General features: G+C 40.2%; 1 protein-coding gene across 4 annotated transcripts in view; it reads left to right on the plus strand.

The window, feature by feature from the left end:
* SPAG9 (sperm associated antigen 9) overlaps positions 1 to 11,588 on the plus strand; it is a 65,635-nt gene extending 54,047 nt beyond the window's left edge. For 2 of the 4 annotated variants that reach the window (XM_010578691.1, XM_010578693.1), the window contains 6 exons: positions 950 to 1,121; positions 2,091 to 2,204; positions 3,979 to 4,017; positions 4,885 to 5,061; positions 5,861 to 5,998; positions 7,892 to 11,588. In XM_010578691.1, coding sequence (XP_010576993.1) covers positions 950 to 1,121; positions 2,091 to 2,204; positions 3,979 to 4,017; positions 4,885 to 5,061; positions 5,861 to 5,998; positions 7,892 to 8,007 — 756 coding nt within the window. In that variant the 3' untranslated portion in view covers positions 8,008 to 11,588. The remainder of the gene's footprint in view (positions 1 to 949; positions 1,122 to 2,090; positions 2,205 to 3,978; positions 4,018 to 4,884; positions 5,062 to 5,860; positions 5,999 to 7,891) is intronic. The other 2 variants (XM_010578692.1, XM_010578695.1) reach the window with 1 other exon arrangement.
* The last annotated feature ends 4,337 nt before the right edge of the window (positions 11,589 to 15,925 follow it).

Consider the following 15,925-nt stretch of genomic DNA (forward strand, 5'->3'; position numbering starts at 1 on the left):
TTAATTGAAAGTGGGGGGGGGGGGGGGGGAGTAGTTCTCCACTTCTAGCTGGCCAGGAACCGACGAGTGTCCTTGTGCAGAGCTTGTAAGGCTAGCTTCCAGCTTATTCTCTATGTGCATGCCTCATTATGTCCTCCACCCACCTGTAACCTTTTCTATAATCTGTCTTTGCATACTTTAGAGGTTTGTAAGTGTTAATCTTGAATGTACTCTCCCTCCAGTTATAGAATAGTTTATTTATATAAGGTGCATAAGCTGGTGTTTCCGCAGTGTTGTATGTGTACCTGGCATCTCAAGTACAGAAAGTGGCTAAGGTTTCTGAAAGCTATTAGCAGTATTAATACTTCAGCTTCTGCTAATTGGCCTGAGACATGGGCCAGACCTTTTGAGGGTGACTGCTTAGCTCTTCTGAAAGTATCAAGCACCCAATTAATAATCTATTTTTGTGAAGAATATGTATATATGGGAAAACTGAAATGAAGGAATTCATACAAGAGTGAAATGAATTGTTTTGCTGGCGGATAGTGTGTATTTTGCACTGCGTTGGTATTCAAGAGCAAGGCTTGACAGAACTAGGAAGAAAAAACACTTTTTGGGCATGTATATCTTGTGCTGTAACAGGAGGACCTTATAACAAAAAAGCTCCAGGTTAAATGGAGATGGAAGCCAGAGTAGGCTGGAATACGATGTGTAAATGAAGACACGGTAGGAAACTACGGCTTTGAGATCACACTCCAGGGAAGGCAATCAGCATTTTTACTATTACTTTACCAGTATCATATGGTAATTGTAACTAAGCTAAACACTGTACCTGCAAGTGATCGCGCAAATCAGAGGGTCATAGATGATTTAAGAAAATTGCCGGTATTGGCGGTGTAAGAGCAACAGAGAAATCTTTCTTACGCTTTCCTTTGTTTCATCTTCTCATTTAAAATCCAATTTTTCATAGAAGTCATTTGATGCGCACCCAAGAAGAGAAAGCCAAGTGAGGCAGCTGGCATGGGTGGGTGATGGGGTGTGGGTGTCTATTCGTCTGGACTCCACCCTGCGTCTCTATCATGCGCACACGTATCAGCATCTACAAGATGTGGACATTGAACCTTATGTAAGCAAAATGCTAGGTAAGTTGATGAGAAAAACTGTAGTATTCTTACACCTCTTGCTGTCTGGAGCTTTCTCTTCCTGTTATGGATCAGGCAATTCTCACTACAAACTAGGGGGAAGGGTGGGTGGCAGGCTAGTCAAATCCTGTTTGTGAAGACTTGAATCTGTCAATCTCTAAAGCATGATGAGGATGATGGGTCTTCTGATGCAGTCTGTTGGTCCTGCCTGATGTCTAAGATGTCCCTAAAAACTCAGAACTAATGAGGAAAATGGTGGCTGGGTTGGGCAGGCATCAATAGAGACACTAAAATCTTTCTCTGTTTTACTGTACTGATGCCTTTTTCTAAATCTAAGAGTGGGAAGAATCCATTACTTGCCTGGAAAAATTGCCTCTTTTTCAAGAACACACAAATGCAAAATAGCAAATTTTTATTGCTATTGAAGCTAATAAGCTTTCTGATGTTTTTCATTAATGTTTATATAAGAGCAGTTTGACTGCCTACATAACACAACAAATACATGTAATTGGGCCGTGGGAAATCCTTCACAAGTATGTGCTTAGCTGGTCAGCTGCCTTCTGCTCCCCTCACAGGGCTAATGAATGAGAAATTAATTTTAATGGATGAGAAATCATTATCTTGCATCTGTAAACTCACCTTTTTTTGTTTGTTTGTTTGAAAAGCTGCCCTGGTACTGTAAGCCCCAAAAGACTTTTTTGCGCAGCATTGTGGAGCCGTTATACCTTTTGTGCTTTCTCGCAGTTAATGTTAGTCTCCTTCTGTATAGGTTCACAACTTAATTAACAGAGTGTTTTAGCATTTTAGGTTATCTTTAGAACTTAAATGTACTCCTCTACCTTGTTTTTGTTTGAAGTGGGAGGGAATTACTTGTCTGCGTGGTTTGGGAGTTGGAGTTAAGATTCTCTGTTATGGAACTAAAATTATTCTTGCTCATAATTTTTGATGAAAAGCATCTTTTGTTTTTAGGTACTGGTAAACTGGGATTCTCATTTGTGAGAATCACAGCTCTTATGGTGTCTTGTAATCGTTTATGGGTAGGAACAGGAAATGGTGTCATCATCTCCATTCCATTAACAGAAAGTAAGTAAAATATAAATGAATAGCACTGTGCAATATGCTGTAGACACAAAAAGAGAATATTAAACGCCATTCAGATGCTTGCTAATGGATAGAAAGCTTTACTGCCAGGTCTGAATCTTTCAGGTTTGTAACGGATTGGGCCTGTGTTAGCACCTAATCTGTGTACATGGTTACAATTACTCTGAGCAAAAAAGCACATCTCCAAAATCTCCTGTACTTCAATTTGAGCAGAGTTGTTGTGGCTTGAATGAGAGACGCTTTGAAGCCTTAGAGGTGTTACGAGTATTAGCAGCACTTATAGAAGTTTATTGCTTGGAAGAGATGGCTTTAGTGTTCTAATTAATGTTATGTTTTGATTGCCGTATGATCACCAGAGTAGATTTTTGTTTGATTTGAGCAAGTTGATATTGTTGCTAATACAATTTGATTGGCTTTAGCTCTTGAGAATTCATCGCAAAGCTGGTATAAAGGACTACAACAGCAGTAGTACCGACTGCTTTAAAGGACACGTTTAAAGCTACAGGAGTTGTAAACACATTCTACAAATAGGGCACTAACTTCTAGGTAAAATTCCAGTAATGCAAATCCAGGTATCTGCTTAATAACAGACCCCTCTGTCATAGGCTGAAACTCCTTGGGGGTGGGAGAGAAAGCATTCAGATATGGGCAGTTGAACCTCTGGAGAAGGAAAAAGTCCAGTTCAAAGGCAAAACAAATCTTAAGTAGGTAAAGCTTGGGAAGAATCAGTGTGCAAATTTATTGCATTTAAAATAACAAAACAACAACAAAAAAAGTCCCATAAAAACCAACCCAACACTTGTGCCTGAGACTAATGTTAGAACACATGGACAGAAGTTTCAGAAAATAAAATACAGAAATTTGATAGTCCTAATTGTACAGTTGTTATATAGAAAGTAGTACAGTCTGACAGGTGATATTTTAGGGTAATTGAATAGTAAGAACTCTTCATGTTGTATCTGCTTTGTTGAACAGCACATACATGCATTTTTTTCTCATACTGTTCCATTACATCATCCACCCATTCAATAAATGTCTTTTTTTGCATTGCATGAACGTACTAAGGAAGGACAGGCTTCCTATCATGAATTTGAAATAGTTTAAATCATGCTTTCAAAAATTATAGCGCTTAATTTGCATCAAGCTTAATGTTTCCAGAGGAGTTTGTTTTGAAACAGTAGTGAACATGAAAAAAATCCCTATTAAAGCTATTTAGTTCAATTTCAGTTTTGCTAGTTGTTCATGAATTGGAACAACCGTTTGTGGGTGGCCTGATGGTGGGTTTGAGAACCCTTGTTACAAATATTCACGGTTTTCAAAAACAGTCGCATCCTTGTATAACCAATTGCATATCTCAGTTCCCTGGGTCTCAACAGCAGGGCATCTTCCAGATCCACAGATGATATTTCAAAAGGGAACTTGAAAACATGAGTTGTTCTATATTATTTTGGTAGCCTCCTGCCAAGGAAAGAGAGAAAGGGGAAACGTTGCTAATCAATAATAAACTTTATAGCGATAAAGCACATGAAAGTGGCGGTGCTTTCATTGTCCATTTTGTACTGAAACTTTTATAACAAGATGCTGTTCTTTGTGACTTTTTATTGAATCTTCTGTAATTAGATATTTACTGGTTTTAGGAGCTAAAATTTTAAGCTCTGCCTTATCAAAAACCAAAATATGAGTGGTGGGTTCTCATTAATCCTTCTCCTCTACTGTCATACCTATCCATTTCCCCTTTCCTCCTTTCTCACTTTAGCTGTAATCCTCCACCAGGGACGTTTACTGGGGCTGAGGGGTAAGTGCAGATCCTGAACAAAAATCTACTTTCAGGCTTCTAATAGCCACTTCGAGGCTGTTTCCCACTCCTTATAGATCTACCCTTTGTATGTTCCTAAATGTTTTTCCACTTGCAGTTACTGCATTGCAGCAGTTTTATGTTTGCTAAATGGCCACCAATCTGCTCAGCAGTTTAGTATATCATCCTGTGTTGCAGCTGAACTTTCATACAGACTTTGTTTTTCTTCCAGCCAATGTGATACCATATCTTATAACTTTGTGTCATTAATCCACATCATTTACTGTCTTGTTACAAATCACTGTTTCTTTCACTACTTTGATAGTCTTTGGAATGGAGATGGCTTGTATGTCTAGCATGAGTACTTCTCTGTTTTAATGGATTTTAAAACTTCAGTAAAAACTAGATGTAGAATTATAATAGGGTAGCTCCTTCATGCCCACAGGTGGCTATATTTAGAGAATTTTTGCTGGCAAGGGGATACCCTATGATTAGTTGGAATGAAACTGTCTTTAATTATATGTTTAAGTACATTGAATTTGCTCATACTGAAACACATTAGAGGTACTTATTTTCTGTGAAAGATACGGTCCTTTCGCAAATTATTTTTTTCCAAAAGTAGGATATTAAAATCTGGTGTTTATGCTAGACTAATAAGAATCCTGCTCCATTTTCTGATGTACTTAAAATAACGAAGCATGCAATCTTTTTTCTTTCCAGCTCTGTCTTGAATTGGCATTGCTGCCCTCCTGTTTCATTTTTATCTAAGTTGGCTTTAGCTTTTAGATGGTACCATAAGGTTTCTTAACAAATAACCATTTCTGTAACTTGTATTTTCAAGTAGAAAACGCTTCTCTTCTTTTACAGCTAATAAAGCCGCAGCAGGCTCCGGAAACCGTCCGGGGAGCGTAATACGCGTATACGGCGATGAAAACAGTGACAAAGTGACTCCGGGAACATTCATACCATATTGTTCAATGGCACACGCGCAGCTTTGCTTCCATGGGCACCGTGATGCTGTTAAATTCTTTGTCGCAGTACCTGGTGAGGTTTTATTACCATTCTTCAAATGAACTTTCTTTTTCGCCTTCATTTGCTTAGTTAAACATAGTGTTTAGGCAAAGATAGCAAGTGTATGAAATAGTGCATTCAGAAACGTTTTATCATGTTTTATTACCGAGATTTGTCTGATTCCCAAGTGCAGTGTTGTTTAATGGGAGGAAAAGGGTTTGGTCACAAAGGAAGAAGTGCTTTGTTTCCATCTGGGAAGAAGGTACTGTGGTGAGTGAGTACTTGCCTATTAAGAAGGCAGTCAACTGTTAATTGATGTAAGGTCCAATTTAAGAGTCTGACATCCTGCAGGAAGGATGAGCTACTAAGGGAAAAGCCCACAAAGGAAAGACTCTCAGTTGAAAAAGCTAAGAGCTTCCTAGAAGCTGCAGTGCTGGCCGAATGCCCTCTCAGTGCTTCTATGCACCTCATGTGCTGGAATTAAATGACAGAAGTTTGCTTAATGGGCTGACACGCGCTGAATCATTTCAGTTGTGTGTCTGAAAGTCTTTAAGTCTTGTTTCAATGTCATTCTCTAGATCTGCATACCTGTGCTGTGAAATCTATCAAGAGGCATTTAATTTTCTGGTTTGCATTGAACTGACCTGAACAGATTCTTCATCTCTTTAGAGAGATGAAATCAGAGCAAAGCTAGCTTTCTGTCCCTCGCTGAAGAGATACTAGAATCCAAACTTAAGTGTATCATTAGGCATTAAGTATATCATCCAATGACCAAATACAGCTGGTATTATTCTGTGAGATGTGGCATAAAAATGTTTTGTTTTTAATCCAGGTCAGGTTGTTTGTCCACAGAGTAGTGGTGGAACAGAGCTAACGGCTGATAAACCAGCCCAAGAGTCCTTCAACCAGAGTCCCTTAAAATCGATGTTGGTGATAAGTGGTGGAGAAGGATATATTGACTTCAGAATGGGTAAGAAATACTGAGCTTAAAATCAGTTGTAACCTCTTCATAGTGAAAGGTCATTAACCATATAATAACTTCTGTTGTGATTGCAGAGTGCATTTGTGTGGTCAGTCAGTGTATAGTCTTTATTAAGCAGGCGGGAGGATAGAAGTATCTCTATTCTCCCCAACATACACCTTCAGCTTACTCTTCTCCTCCCAATAAACCATGACCTCTGAGTTGCCTGTGTAAAAAGGCTTATTTGAAACTCTGCTTTGGAGTCATGTACCACCTTACCATTTATACTTTGTCTTACTTTGACAGGTTAGTCTTCTGTCTCAAACTGCTGGAAAATACATCCTTAGTTACGTAAATATGCAGACTGACTACAAAAAAAGTCATGTATTAAGTGAAGAACACTCAAACTAAAATTTACTCATTTTTGAGTGAAGAGAAAAAGTAGCTCGCTGTTGTCTTTGCATGCCCTTATTTTGATCACTGCTTTTTTCAGGTAGCACTTTTGCATGATCCTACACCATAAAAGATTTCTTGTGTAAACTTTTTTTTTTAATTGCAGCCACTGGGGAAATAGAACAAAACGAGAGTGGTGGGTGTTCTATGCTTAGAATATGCAGCTAGACACCTTGACAGAAAGTGCCTAAAAGAAGTCAGAACCCCTGGACCTGGTTCTGACCTTTTGCCTAAATCTGTCTATAGTGTTTTTCAAAAACAACCAACCAACAAAAAAAACCCACAAAGAACAGTACAAAGACAACCCATGAAGGCCAGCCCAAATTCTGTCATCCCACTAATCAATGAAAAACATGTTCCTGCCGGTAACCCCAGTGGAGTTACGGGGGAGGCAGGACTTGAGGCAATTCTGTGCCACGCTGTAGTGAGTAGTAAAAACTCTGCACTTTTTCCAAGCGGGTATAGCCACATACCAAATGTGCGTTTTGCTGTCCTTGTGGCATGATGCAAAGCCATGAAGTTAAGCGTCAGTACTATAGCTGCATTAGCTCAGCCATTACCACATTAGTGCAGCAAACTGGCTCAAGAGCAAGTTCAGGCTATTCTATGTTTAGATTCCTCACACCTCCAAAGTAGTCTAACCAGAAAGCCAGCCAAACTGTGACTTGAAACCTTCCTGAAGTTGTAGGTCAGTTCCCATTTCATCTGATTAAACTGACGTTCTTCTGTACCACAAGACTGCCTCTGTATTGAGGTTTATTACTGTCTACGTGCAGTTTTGTTTAGTGGTTAGTCTGTCACCTTTGATCCAAGTCAGCTCATGTCACCAAGAGCTTAGACACAGTTACAAAACTGCTCTTCTCTTCTGAAGAGCAACGATGGAGAATACGCTTAAGGCTGTCTTGTGCCAGTGTGTGCGGCGTTGTGACAAGCAAGGGTAACTAGAACAAGAGGAAAGAAGGGGAAAGGTTCATCATAGATGTGAATGTGGCGCTGTCTCCCTTGTGCTCAATTACTGCTCTTATTTCCAGAGCACTTTATATGGTTTATGTGTTTATGCTAGCACACTTTCTTGTCATATAACCATCTCCATTTCTACCTGGGAGATACTGCAAGTTTGCAAGTTAGGTTGTTGTTTTTCTGCCTTAAAGAGTTATAAGTAAGTAATGAAATGTGTAGAACATGGATACTTACGAAACCGCATTTAATTTTGGCGGCTAGAACTGAAGAATATGACCATCAGAATACGAGGCTCTGAAATAATTATGCAACAGACTTTCAGTTTGTAATGTATATATTTACAGTCTTGGATATGCTTTTACATGAGCATATGGCAACTACTGTCTTTTATAGCGTTTTGCTTGTAAACCTGGATGTCGCTTGTCTTGCTCCATTTGGTGTTAATACAGTTTTTTATCGTGTGCCTGAATCAAAGCTGCTGTTTTTCAGGTGACGAAGGTGGAGAATCTGAACTCCTTGGAGAAGCTCTACAACTTGAACCTTCTGTAGCCAAAGCTGAGAGGAGTCACTTGATAGTGTGGCAAGTAATGTGTGGCAGTGAGTGAGCCTGTAGGATGCAGCTGGAGACCTTAAAGAAAAAGAAAAAAAAAAAAAAGATAAAAAAAAAAGCTTCTGCATGTTTTTTTATTTTGTGAAACCTGTTTCACTACATGATGTTGAAGCATTTCTTTGCTGTTTAACTTTATCTTGCAAATCTGTCATACCTTTAACTATACAGGAATTAGCTTGTGCTGGTTTACTGCACCCGTGTTACATGGAACAGTATAATGAAATCAGATCTTTCTCAAAATTGGTGTGCACACCATAGTAAGCAACTGAGACATTAGTTTTACTGTACCACAGCAATCTAATGTAGTTCACTTCTTTGGTAGTCTCACTTGAGTTCAGCTTTATTACAACTGAGCTTCATTTCACTGTATAATGCATTGAGTAAAACAGCAAAGTTATTCCCAGAGTATTAAAAAATTGACAAATTATAAGATGGATTATTAAGACTCATCCAAATATTCAGTGAGGGCTAAAGCAAACTGTAAATTTCAGCTTCTGTTTTCAAACCTGGAAAGTCTTGCTCATATAGTGTATACGGTTTAATTTGTTACATTCATCAGAATATCTGGGGGGAAGAGGGGATTGTATAGGAATTAAGATGACAATATTTAAATAAAATCACATGTCTTCACTATTGAAACTTAAAGTTTGAGAACTGCTGCCCTCAATAATGAGCAATTTTGAGCATAGCGTTTTTCCATTTCCCTGACATGGAACAACTCAGTTTCCAAAGGGTATTCTTAGGATGATTTAAATTTGAAAATAACTGTAAAATTCTTGAACAGGGGATATGTTTTTGTTCTTTTCTTGTCTTAACTCCTTATGTCCTAAGCACTAGAATGATCTTCTCTGCCTAGCTGGTCAAACTCATGAGGCACTACATGTGTGAAGGTTAGAGACCTCGATTAGAGCATGAGAAAAGACTGAGAGTGTACAGGAAAAATGCATTCTGCCCAAGTGAGATTGTAAAGGAACTTTAGTGCCAGATTATTAGGTACAAAATGTATTTTTTTGTAGTTGCATACCCCAGTTTAGTAAAAAAAAAAAAAAGTTAGCAACAATGTTAGCAGGTAACACTAAGATTGAGTAAATTGATGAAAGTCAGAAGACTCTAATATTAGGCTGACATTCTGTCTACTCACCATCTATTTTTTTAACCATAAGTGTGAGTTGAAGACTGTCTTGCTTTTACCTTGAATTTCCTACATTAGTATCAGACCTAAGTTAAATACTTCATGATTTCTGTACTTCAGAATACTTTAAAACCCAGATTTGCTTTTTCGTTTAGTCTCTAGAAAGTAAAAGTTTTGAGGGGTTTTAATAAACATCCAGCATTTACCCCCAAAAGGCTGGGACTGTTCTGTTCAGATTAGCAGAGAAATTTAGTAACTTGATTATGTGAGAGAACGGAACAGTTTCAGAGGAGTAAATATAGAAACACTTTTTTAAAACTGCCTAAACATTTTTATGCAATAGGAGCAGTTCTGGTCTATCAGGCAAACATGTGTTTATATATTTTTCTTAATTTTTTAAATGAACACATTTAGCTGAGGTCTATTGTGTAAATATATATTTAGGCAGCTTTTTCAAATGCATATCATAGCTGATAAACCAGAAGAACTCCATTCAGGTCTATTGGTTAGATTTATATGTATAAATACTTTTTAAGCGACATATTTTGTACACAGCTGTTCCTCTCGTAAATATGTATCTAGGACATGTACTATGTAGTAAAAATCCTTATTAAAGATGTCTAATATCTTGGTAGTATTTTTCTCTTCAGAATGCCAAAAGTGATGAGAGCATGATGTTCATAATTTGCTTTCCAAATTCATCTTTAATGTCACTCCTAAAGTACTTTGGCTTAAATATAAAGTCTGGGAGCTTTTTAAAAATTATACAAATACAGAAAGTAAACTGAGTAAACACTCTTAGAAAGACCTATTTAAAACTTGCATAGACATGTATGCTGAATCTGAAGCACATCTGAACTAACTTACAAAATTGGATGTCTAAGAAAAATGCTGTCTAAACTTTTACTGTTGTGCAGAATCTTCACTGTGAGTGGTGCAGTTTCATTGCTTCTCCTGCCATTTTCTTAATTTTATTTTTTTTTTCCCTCTTTGGAAAACACAGTCTCCAAAGCTTTTACTCACTGGTTGATTGTCACATTCTCATGTTCTCAGAAAAAAAGCGCACAATTCTGTTCCTTGGTTCTTGTGTAGCATTTTATTTGTAATTAGCAATGAGCTGTTTTCTCTGAACGGCTTTACTGCTATCAACTAGAGCAGTTCAATCTGGCAAGTGTGTACCTGGTCTTTTGCCAAATGTATCTGGTCCACCGTGCCATTTTAGCCACCTCAGTGGGCCAACTCTTGCAAATTTTTCAGAGAATGATTGTTTCTGTCTAAAAGTGGAGGGTTTTAAAGAAAACAGTAGGTTAACTATGTACCGCTGTGGGTGTAGATAAAAGGCATGTGCACTTCTCTGTATTTCTCATTTAAAAAACTTTATCCCCTGTCCTAAGGTACAGTAGATTAGATGGGTCCCTGTTGTCATCACAGTGCCCTGGGATTTCTAAACTCTGTTTAAGGTCGCTTTGAATGGTGAATAAAGCACGTAAAAACTCAGGCACTGAGATGACAATACACTCCTACAAATCCGTCTCAAGAATGTGTTTATGCATACACTCATGTGATTAAAGCATCATATAAATAGGAGCTAATCTCTTGATAGCTACAGCTTGTTAATAGTTTGGAAACATTTCGAGCACAAAATATGCAGCACATTACTTGCCTGGGTAAGGGTGTTTGCATGGTAAAGGTGAAACGCGTTGTATAAGCTGCTGCATTGTCCATTTCTTGTAAAGGTCTTCCTGCGTTGGATCAGATAGAGCTGGCAGAGCGTAGACACTTTATCATAGGCTGCCTTAGTACAAACAAATGTTAAATCTGTTTTATTATACTAACTGTTCTAAAGAACGTGTGTCTTTTAAAATGCTGTGTAACTGAATATTTATTTCCATGTGAGTATTATAAAAGTTACCAAAGGATTAAACCTGACTTAGCACTCTTGTAAGCGGCCCTGTTGAGACGGGGTCTTGTGAAGGCCCTGCTCTGTAAAAGAGACACGGTAAACTCAAATACAGTTCTTTAGGGAAATTAAATGTTTTTTCTAACAGGGTTATGCCATATTGTAACAACCTATGTTGCACCTCAAAGCATTTTTCTATACACTAAATGTTTCTCCCGCCCTCTAACAAGATTAAGTTTCCTTTATTAATTTTGTTGATGCACATTTCTCAATCTTTTAAGCATATATTTTAAACATTTTATGGTCTGTAATTTTTGGAAGTTTTGTCTGTTGGACACTTTACGCTGAATTTTACTTGCCTCTGTAATCCGAGATGGATACTACAGCGTTAAACTTGCTGTCTGTTAAAACTTGAGGCTTCTTTTCTGTGAGCAGAAAAGCTCATATAGCAGTGTAGTTATTTCAGTATTTATTTCTATTATTGAATCCATGGGGTTCAGAATGTAACTTTGTACATGAAATATATATAAATATGTATATGAAACATGCATTGGATTGGTGTGTTCTTTGTAGTCTCATGTTAAGTTCAAAGGTTTTTGATACTACCAGAAGGCAGAATAATTGGGTATTTTACACTAGCAGCCAAATATTGCCATCATAAATACAGGTAGCGTAATATATTTGAGTCAGCCCACGGATAGCAGTGTAATCCCGCTCTCGTACTGGGCCTAAGCAAAAACTCTGAAGAAAAACTTTGCTCCCTGACTGGCTCCCAAATGCCGTCTTCGCCTCTTACGCGGCCCACAAACCCACTGATTCATAGGTTAAGAATCCAGAGGAGATCCGCTTAACTGCAGCTCAGATGAAATAGGCACTGGCACTGGAATTTATTTTTCAAGTTTTCTTAAATGAATCTTTGGTAAGGTTCTAAGCAAAAATGCATGTTGGTTACTTACTGCGCAGCAAAGGAAATAGTGTATTTGTAAGGCAGAAGAACGAGGACTCGGTGACAAGAGGTTGATTTCTACTGCAGAAAAGGAACACTTGGCTAGAGCCAGGTTTAAATTGTTTCCTGGCTCACCTGCCACTTTCTAACCACGTTTGTCCCAGCAATTTATCTTAATTAACATGTAACAAGCGGCCATGCCACTGAAAATGTTTGCTTAACCTTTGTTGTAATGGATTGAGGTGGCCCCCTCCTCGCACAATGACAACTTTCTGTCCCTTGGTGTGCCAGGGGCAGGATGGCATCTAGTCCCTTAACTCGCCCGTGGTAATGTGCAAGCATATGTTACTCTTGCTTCTCTCCGGCTGTAGCGACAGGCCTACGTAAAGTTGTTGCTTTTGAATACCTCTAGGATGCAAATACTTCATACTCGCCCGTGCAAACATAGGAATCATCCAGGGTTCAGAAAATGTGAAGTGTCCTGTTACCAGTGTTGTACCAACTTGAAATTTTATCATCTTGGTTCTTAAAAAAAAAAAAAAATCAAAACCATCTTTTTGCTCATTTACTGGAGTTTTCTCGCAAGACTTTTGCCTCTCCAGAGCGGATGTACTGACAAATTTCCCTCTCCTCACAGTGTTTATTTGCGGGATGTGTCCTTTCACATGCATGTCACATCATTGCACCGTGCTAAGACAGTGTGTGTATGTATTAAATAGGAAGAAGCATCATAAATCTTTACTCTGGAAATGTTTAAGCTCTTCTGGCAGCCCTGACAGCCCCTCAGGTGTGTGGGTAAGTAATTTAATTTTTCAGATCCTGTGTTGAGAGAAGTGCTAATAGAATTGTGAACTAGGTTAAGGTGTTACAAATTATATTTGGAGACTGAAGTTTTAAGCCGTTATAAATACCCAAGACCTTCTGCAACGAATGTGGTGATAATAGGAAAAGCACTCAGTTTCTGTAGCAGATTTTTAAAAAGTTATCTCAATTGTATCAGTCTCCTATAAAAAGAGGTATTCAAATCAGAATGTGTAAAATGTTAATAATCATACAGGAAGTAAAAAAGTTTCAGTGTGAATGCTCTTTACTGAAAAATACTTTTTTGCTGGAAATTAAACCCCAAACTTATTGAGAGAGAGAGACTGAGATAATTTCCCTTTTTCTATAAGGGAATAGCAAACCAAAATCAGGGATTCTTTTTGCCATCACCCCCCTTTTTCAGCACCCTGTAATCTATTTGAAAGCTGAGCAATACAGTCTGTAAATGTTATTTAACTTGATGATGGTCTCTGATGCACAAGTGTAAAACAAGCTTTGAAGGGGGCCTTTTGGCCTTGGACCATACTCCACGGCATGGCCTTCAAGGACTTGTTTCCATTTTGCCTGGTTATAATTAAGTTCTTAAGCTGTTTTGAGATAACAAACCCGAGTGTGTGAGTTGTTTTCCTGCTTGTCAAAACGTCCTGGAGAGTGATGGTGGGCAGGTTGCTCATGAGAATTGATATGGATTGCTGCTTGTTATTATCTCCTTGTGCTTCCAGAGAGGATGGAAACCCCCAGGACTGGGCGCAGTCTGTGTTGGGTTTAAACACAAGATGGTGCTCTTGCAATTCAAAGGCAACATGGAGATCTAGAGAGAAAACTCATTCTGCTGGAGGATTCTCTTCTCCCTGCCTTTCTCTCAGCATCCAAGTTTCAAGTTTCCTCAAACAGCTCTTCAAGGTGAAGTTGTTGTGTCAGCAGTCAGAGAAAGGAAAGGAGAATTGGAGTGTTTGATCATCAAAGGGGTCAGAAGACGACTCTCCCTTGCCTTCCCCTCTCTTGCAGGTTAGGGCAGGTTGTGGGGATTTGTCTCTCTCCGGTACGGTCCCAGCCAAAAGGCTGGGCTGGAGGCGGCTGCTCCAGAGCTGGGACCTCTTCAGCCTGTTGCACCTAATACTTAGGAAAAAAAAAAAAAAAAAAGGTTTCCTTCTCTAAAAAAGATCATGTTGAGCCGCCCCTGTGCCCCGGGCAGGGTGGGTGCTGCCCGCAGCGTGCATCGGGGCCAAGCAGCTGCTCTGCAGCATCTCCCTGCCTGCCACTTCTCCAGCTTCAGGTAAGTCCTGCTCCAGTTTGTAGGTGCGACATTAACGACTCCCTTAATTCGTACCCTGCCTGCAGAACAGCCCTTTAAAAGCTGCTCACAACCAGCAGCTCTGGCTCCAATGGTGAGAGGGGCTGGTTGGTGCTCCTCTCACCTGGCTGAGGACCTTCCCCTTCCCTTTTGCACACCTGAGACCAAGGGCTTTGGGAGATGTGGGTGGTCTCAGCAGTGAAAGAGAGGGTTGCTGCCATCACCTGCTGCTGCTGCTACCTCTGCTCAAAATGTCACTGCACCCAGGCTTTGTAGGCTGTCTCAGGTCTGGAGCTTAAATGAGGAAGAAAAGGGGAAAAAAAAAAAAACCAACAAAGAAAATAACCTGTGTTGGAAACCTTCCCAGAGCACACATCTGCTTTTTACTTCCACCTTTTGGTGTGTGGGGCTGAGATGGGGAGCACTGGGTCCTGGCGGTCCTGGCTCTGCGCTGGCAGGGACAGAGCTGCTGCCAGCTGCAACCCACATCTGGACCAGTGTGGTCGTGGTGGCAGCGCTTTGTTAAGGTGTCATCCTTATGCTATCTCATAGCCTGGTTCGCAGACACAGTTTTTAGGGTCTCCCTTTAAAATAAAATTACGCTGATGCTTGCTTTGAGTTTAAGGAAAAAAGAACAACCAAAACTGATAGGTGCCGCACTGGGTCAGACCACAGGTCCTGGTGCCCTGTCTGACGGTGGCTGAAAGCAAATGCCTGGAGGAGAGAACAAGAACGAGGCGGACACGTACGTCACCCTGCACCCTGCTATGCCTTCAGGCTTAAAGACTCCGCTTCTCCCTTGCGGAAATAACTGGATTGATGGGAAATGGTGCAGCTCTCTGCATCCCAGCAGGAATAAAAAGCAGGAAAACAGAGAGCCCTCTGTTGTTGGTTTGCAAAGGTAGCTGGAATACCTCTAGATTCTCCTCTAATTCTGCTAAATACTGAGAATGCGATAAAGTTTTACATTTCTTCTGCCACTTGCATTTCTTGTGCAACTGCACGGGTGCTCGCGGCAGATGCTGTCGCAGGGATGCAGGGCCACGCACAGCTCTGTCCCTGCTTGCTTGGGGCAGTGGTTTCTGCTCTCGGGGATGGCAGAGACATGTCTGCAGGGAGGAACGGCGTGCGGATCAGGCGTGAAGAGCTTCAGTCTTTTGGGCCAGACCTGGCAGCAGTTTGGGGTGGGTAATTGCACTGGGAAATGGTGTTAAAGGCTGATGGAGGAGGCTGAATCCAGGAAAGAAAAGATGCTGAGGACTTTTTTGGCTGTTAATTGATGTGTTCAATGAGAGAACAGCAGGATGTGTGTGTGGGCAGGGAAAATTGAATTTTTGTCAAAATTGCCCAAAAGGTAATGAAAATCCCTGAGATAAGAGAGATGAATTGTGCGGCATCCACAAAGCCATTAGAGTCCAGTTGACTCACTTGCAAATAAACACTGTGTGGGTGCTCACTAGCAAAAAACGCTGCTCTGCCCTTTGCAGATGCACTTGTATCTCATTCCTCCTGGGAAGGGAAGATGCTGCAGCTGGGGTCCTTCTGTCCAGCCAGACCTCGGAGGTGGGAGGGGAGCAGGATCAGGCCCCCACAGTGGTGTTGCAAACTCAGAGCACCAGACACGAGGCCAGCAGCAGCGTTTTGGGCTGACAGCAGCACTTGGGTGTTGAAAGAGTTCCTGTTTTGTGAGCTGAGTTTTGTGAGCACCTTAAGGTGTGATCTTAAATGAGACAAAGAAGTAAAGCCGAGGAGGTCCTAAGGAGCGTTTTCAGCTTGTGAAGGAAGGCAGGCCCACAGCACTGGCTGGGCTCACCCCGCC

The sequence above is a fragment of the Haliaeetus leucocephalus genome, unplaced genomic scaffold, assembly GCF_000737465.1.
Source record: "Haliaeetus leucocephalus isolate CR32 unplaced genomic scaffold, Haliaeetus_leucocephalus-4.0 Scaffold646, whole genome shotgun sequence".
NCBI classification, from domain to species: Eukaryota; Metazoa; Chordata; class Aves; order Accipitriformes; family Accipitridae; genus Haliaeetus; species Haliaeetus leucocephalus.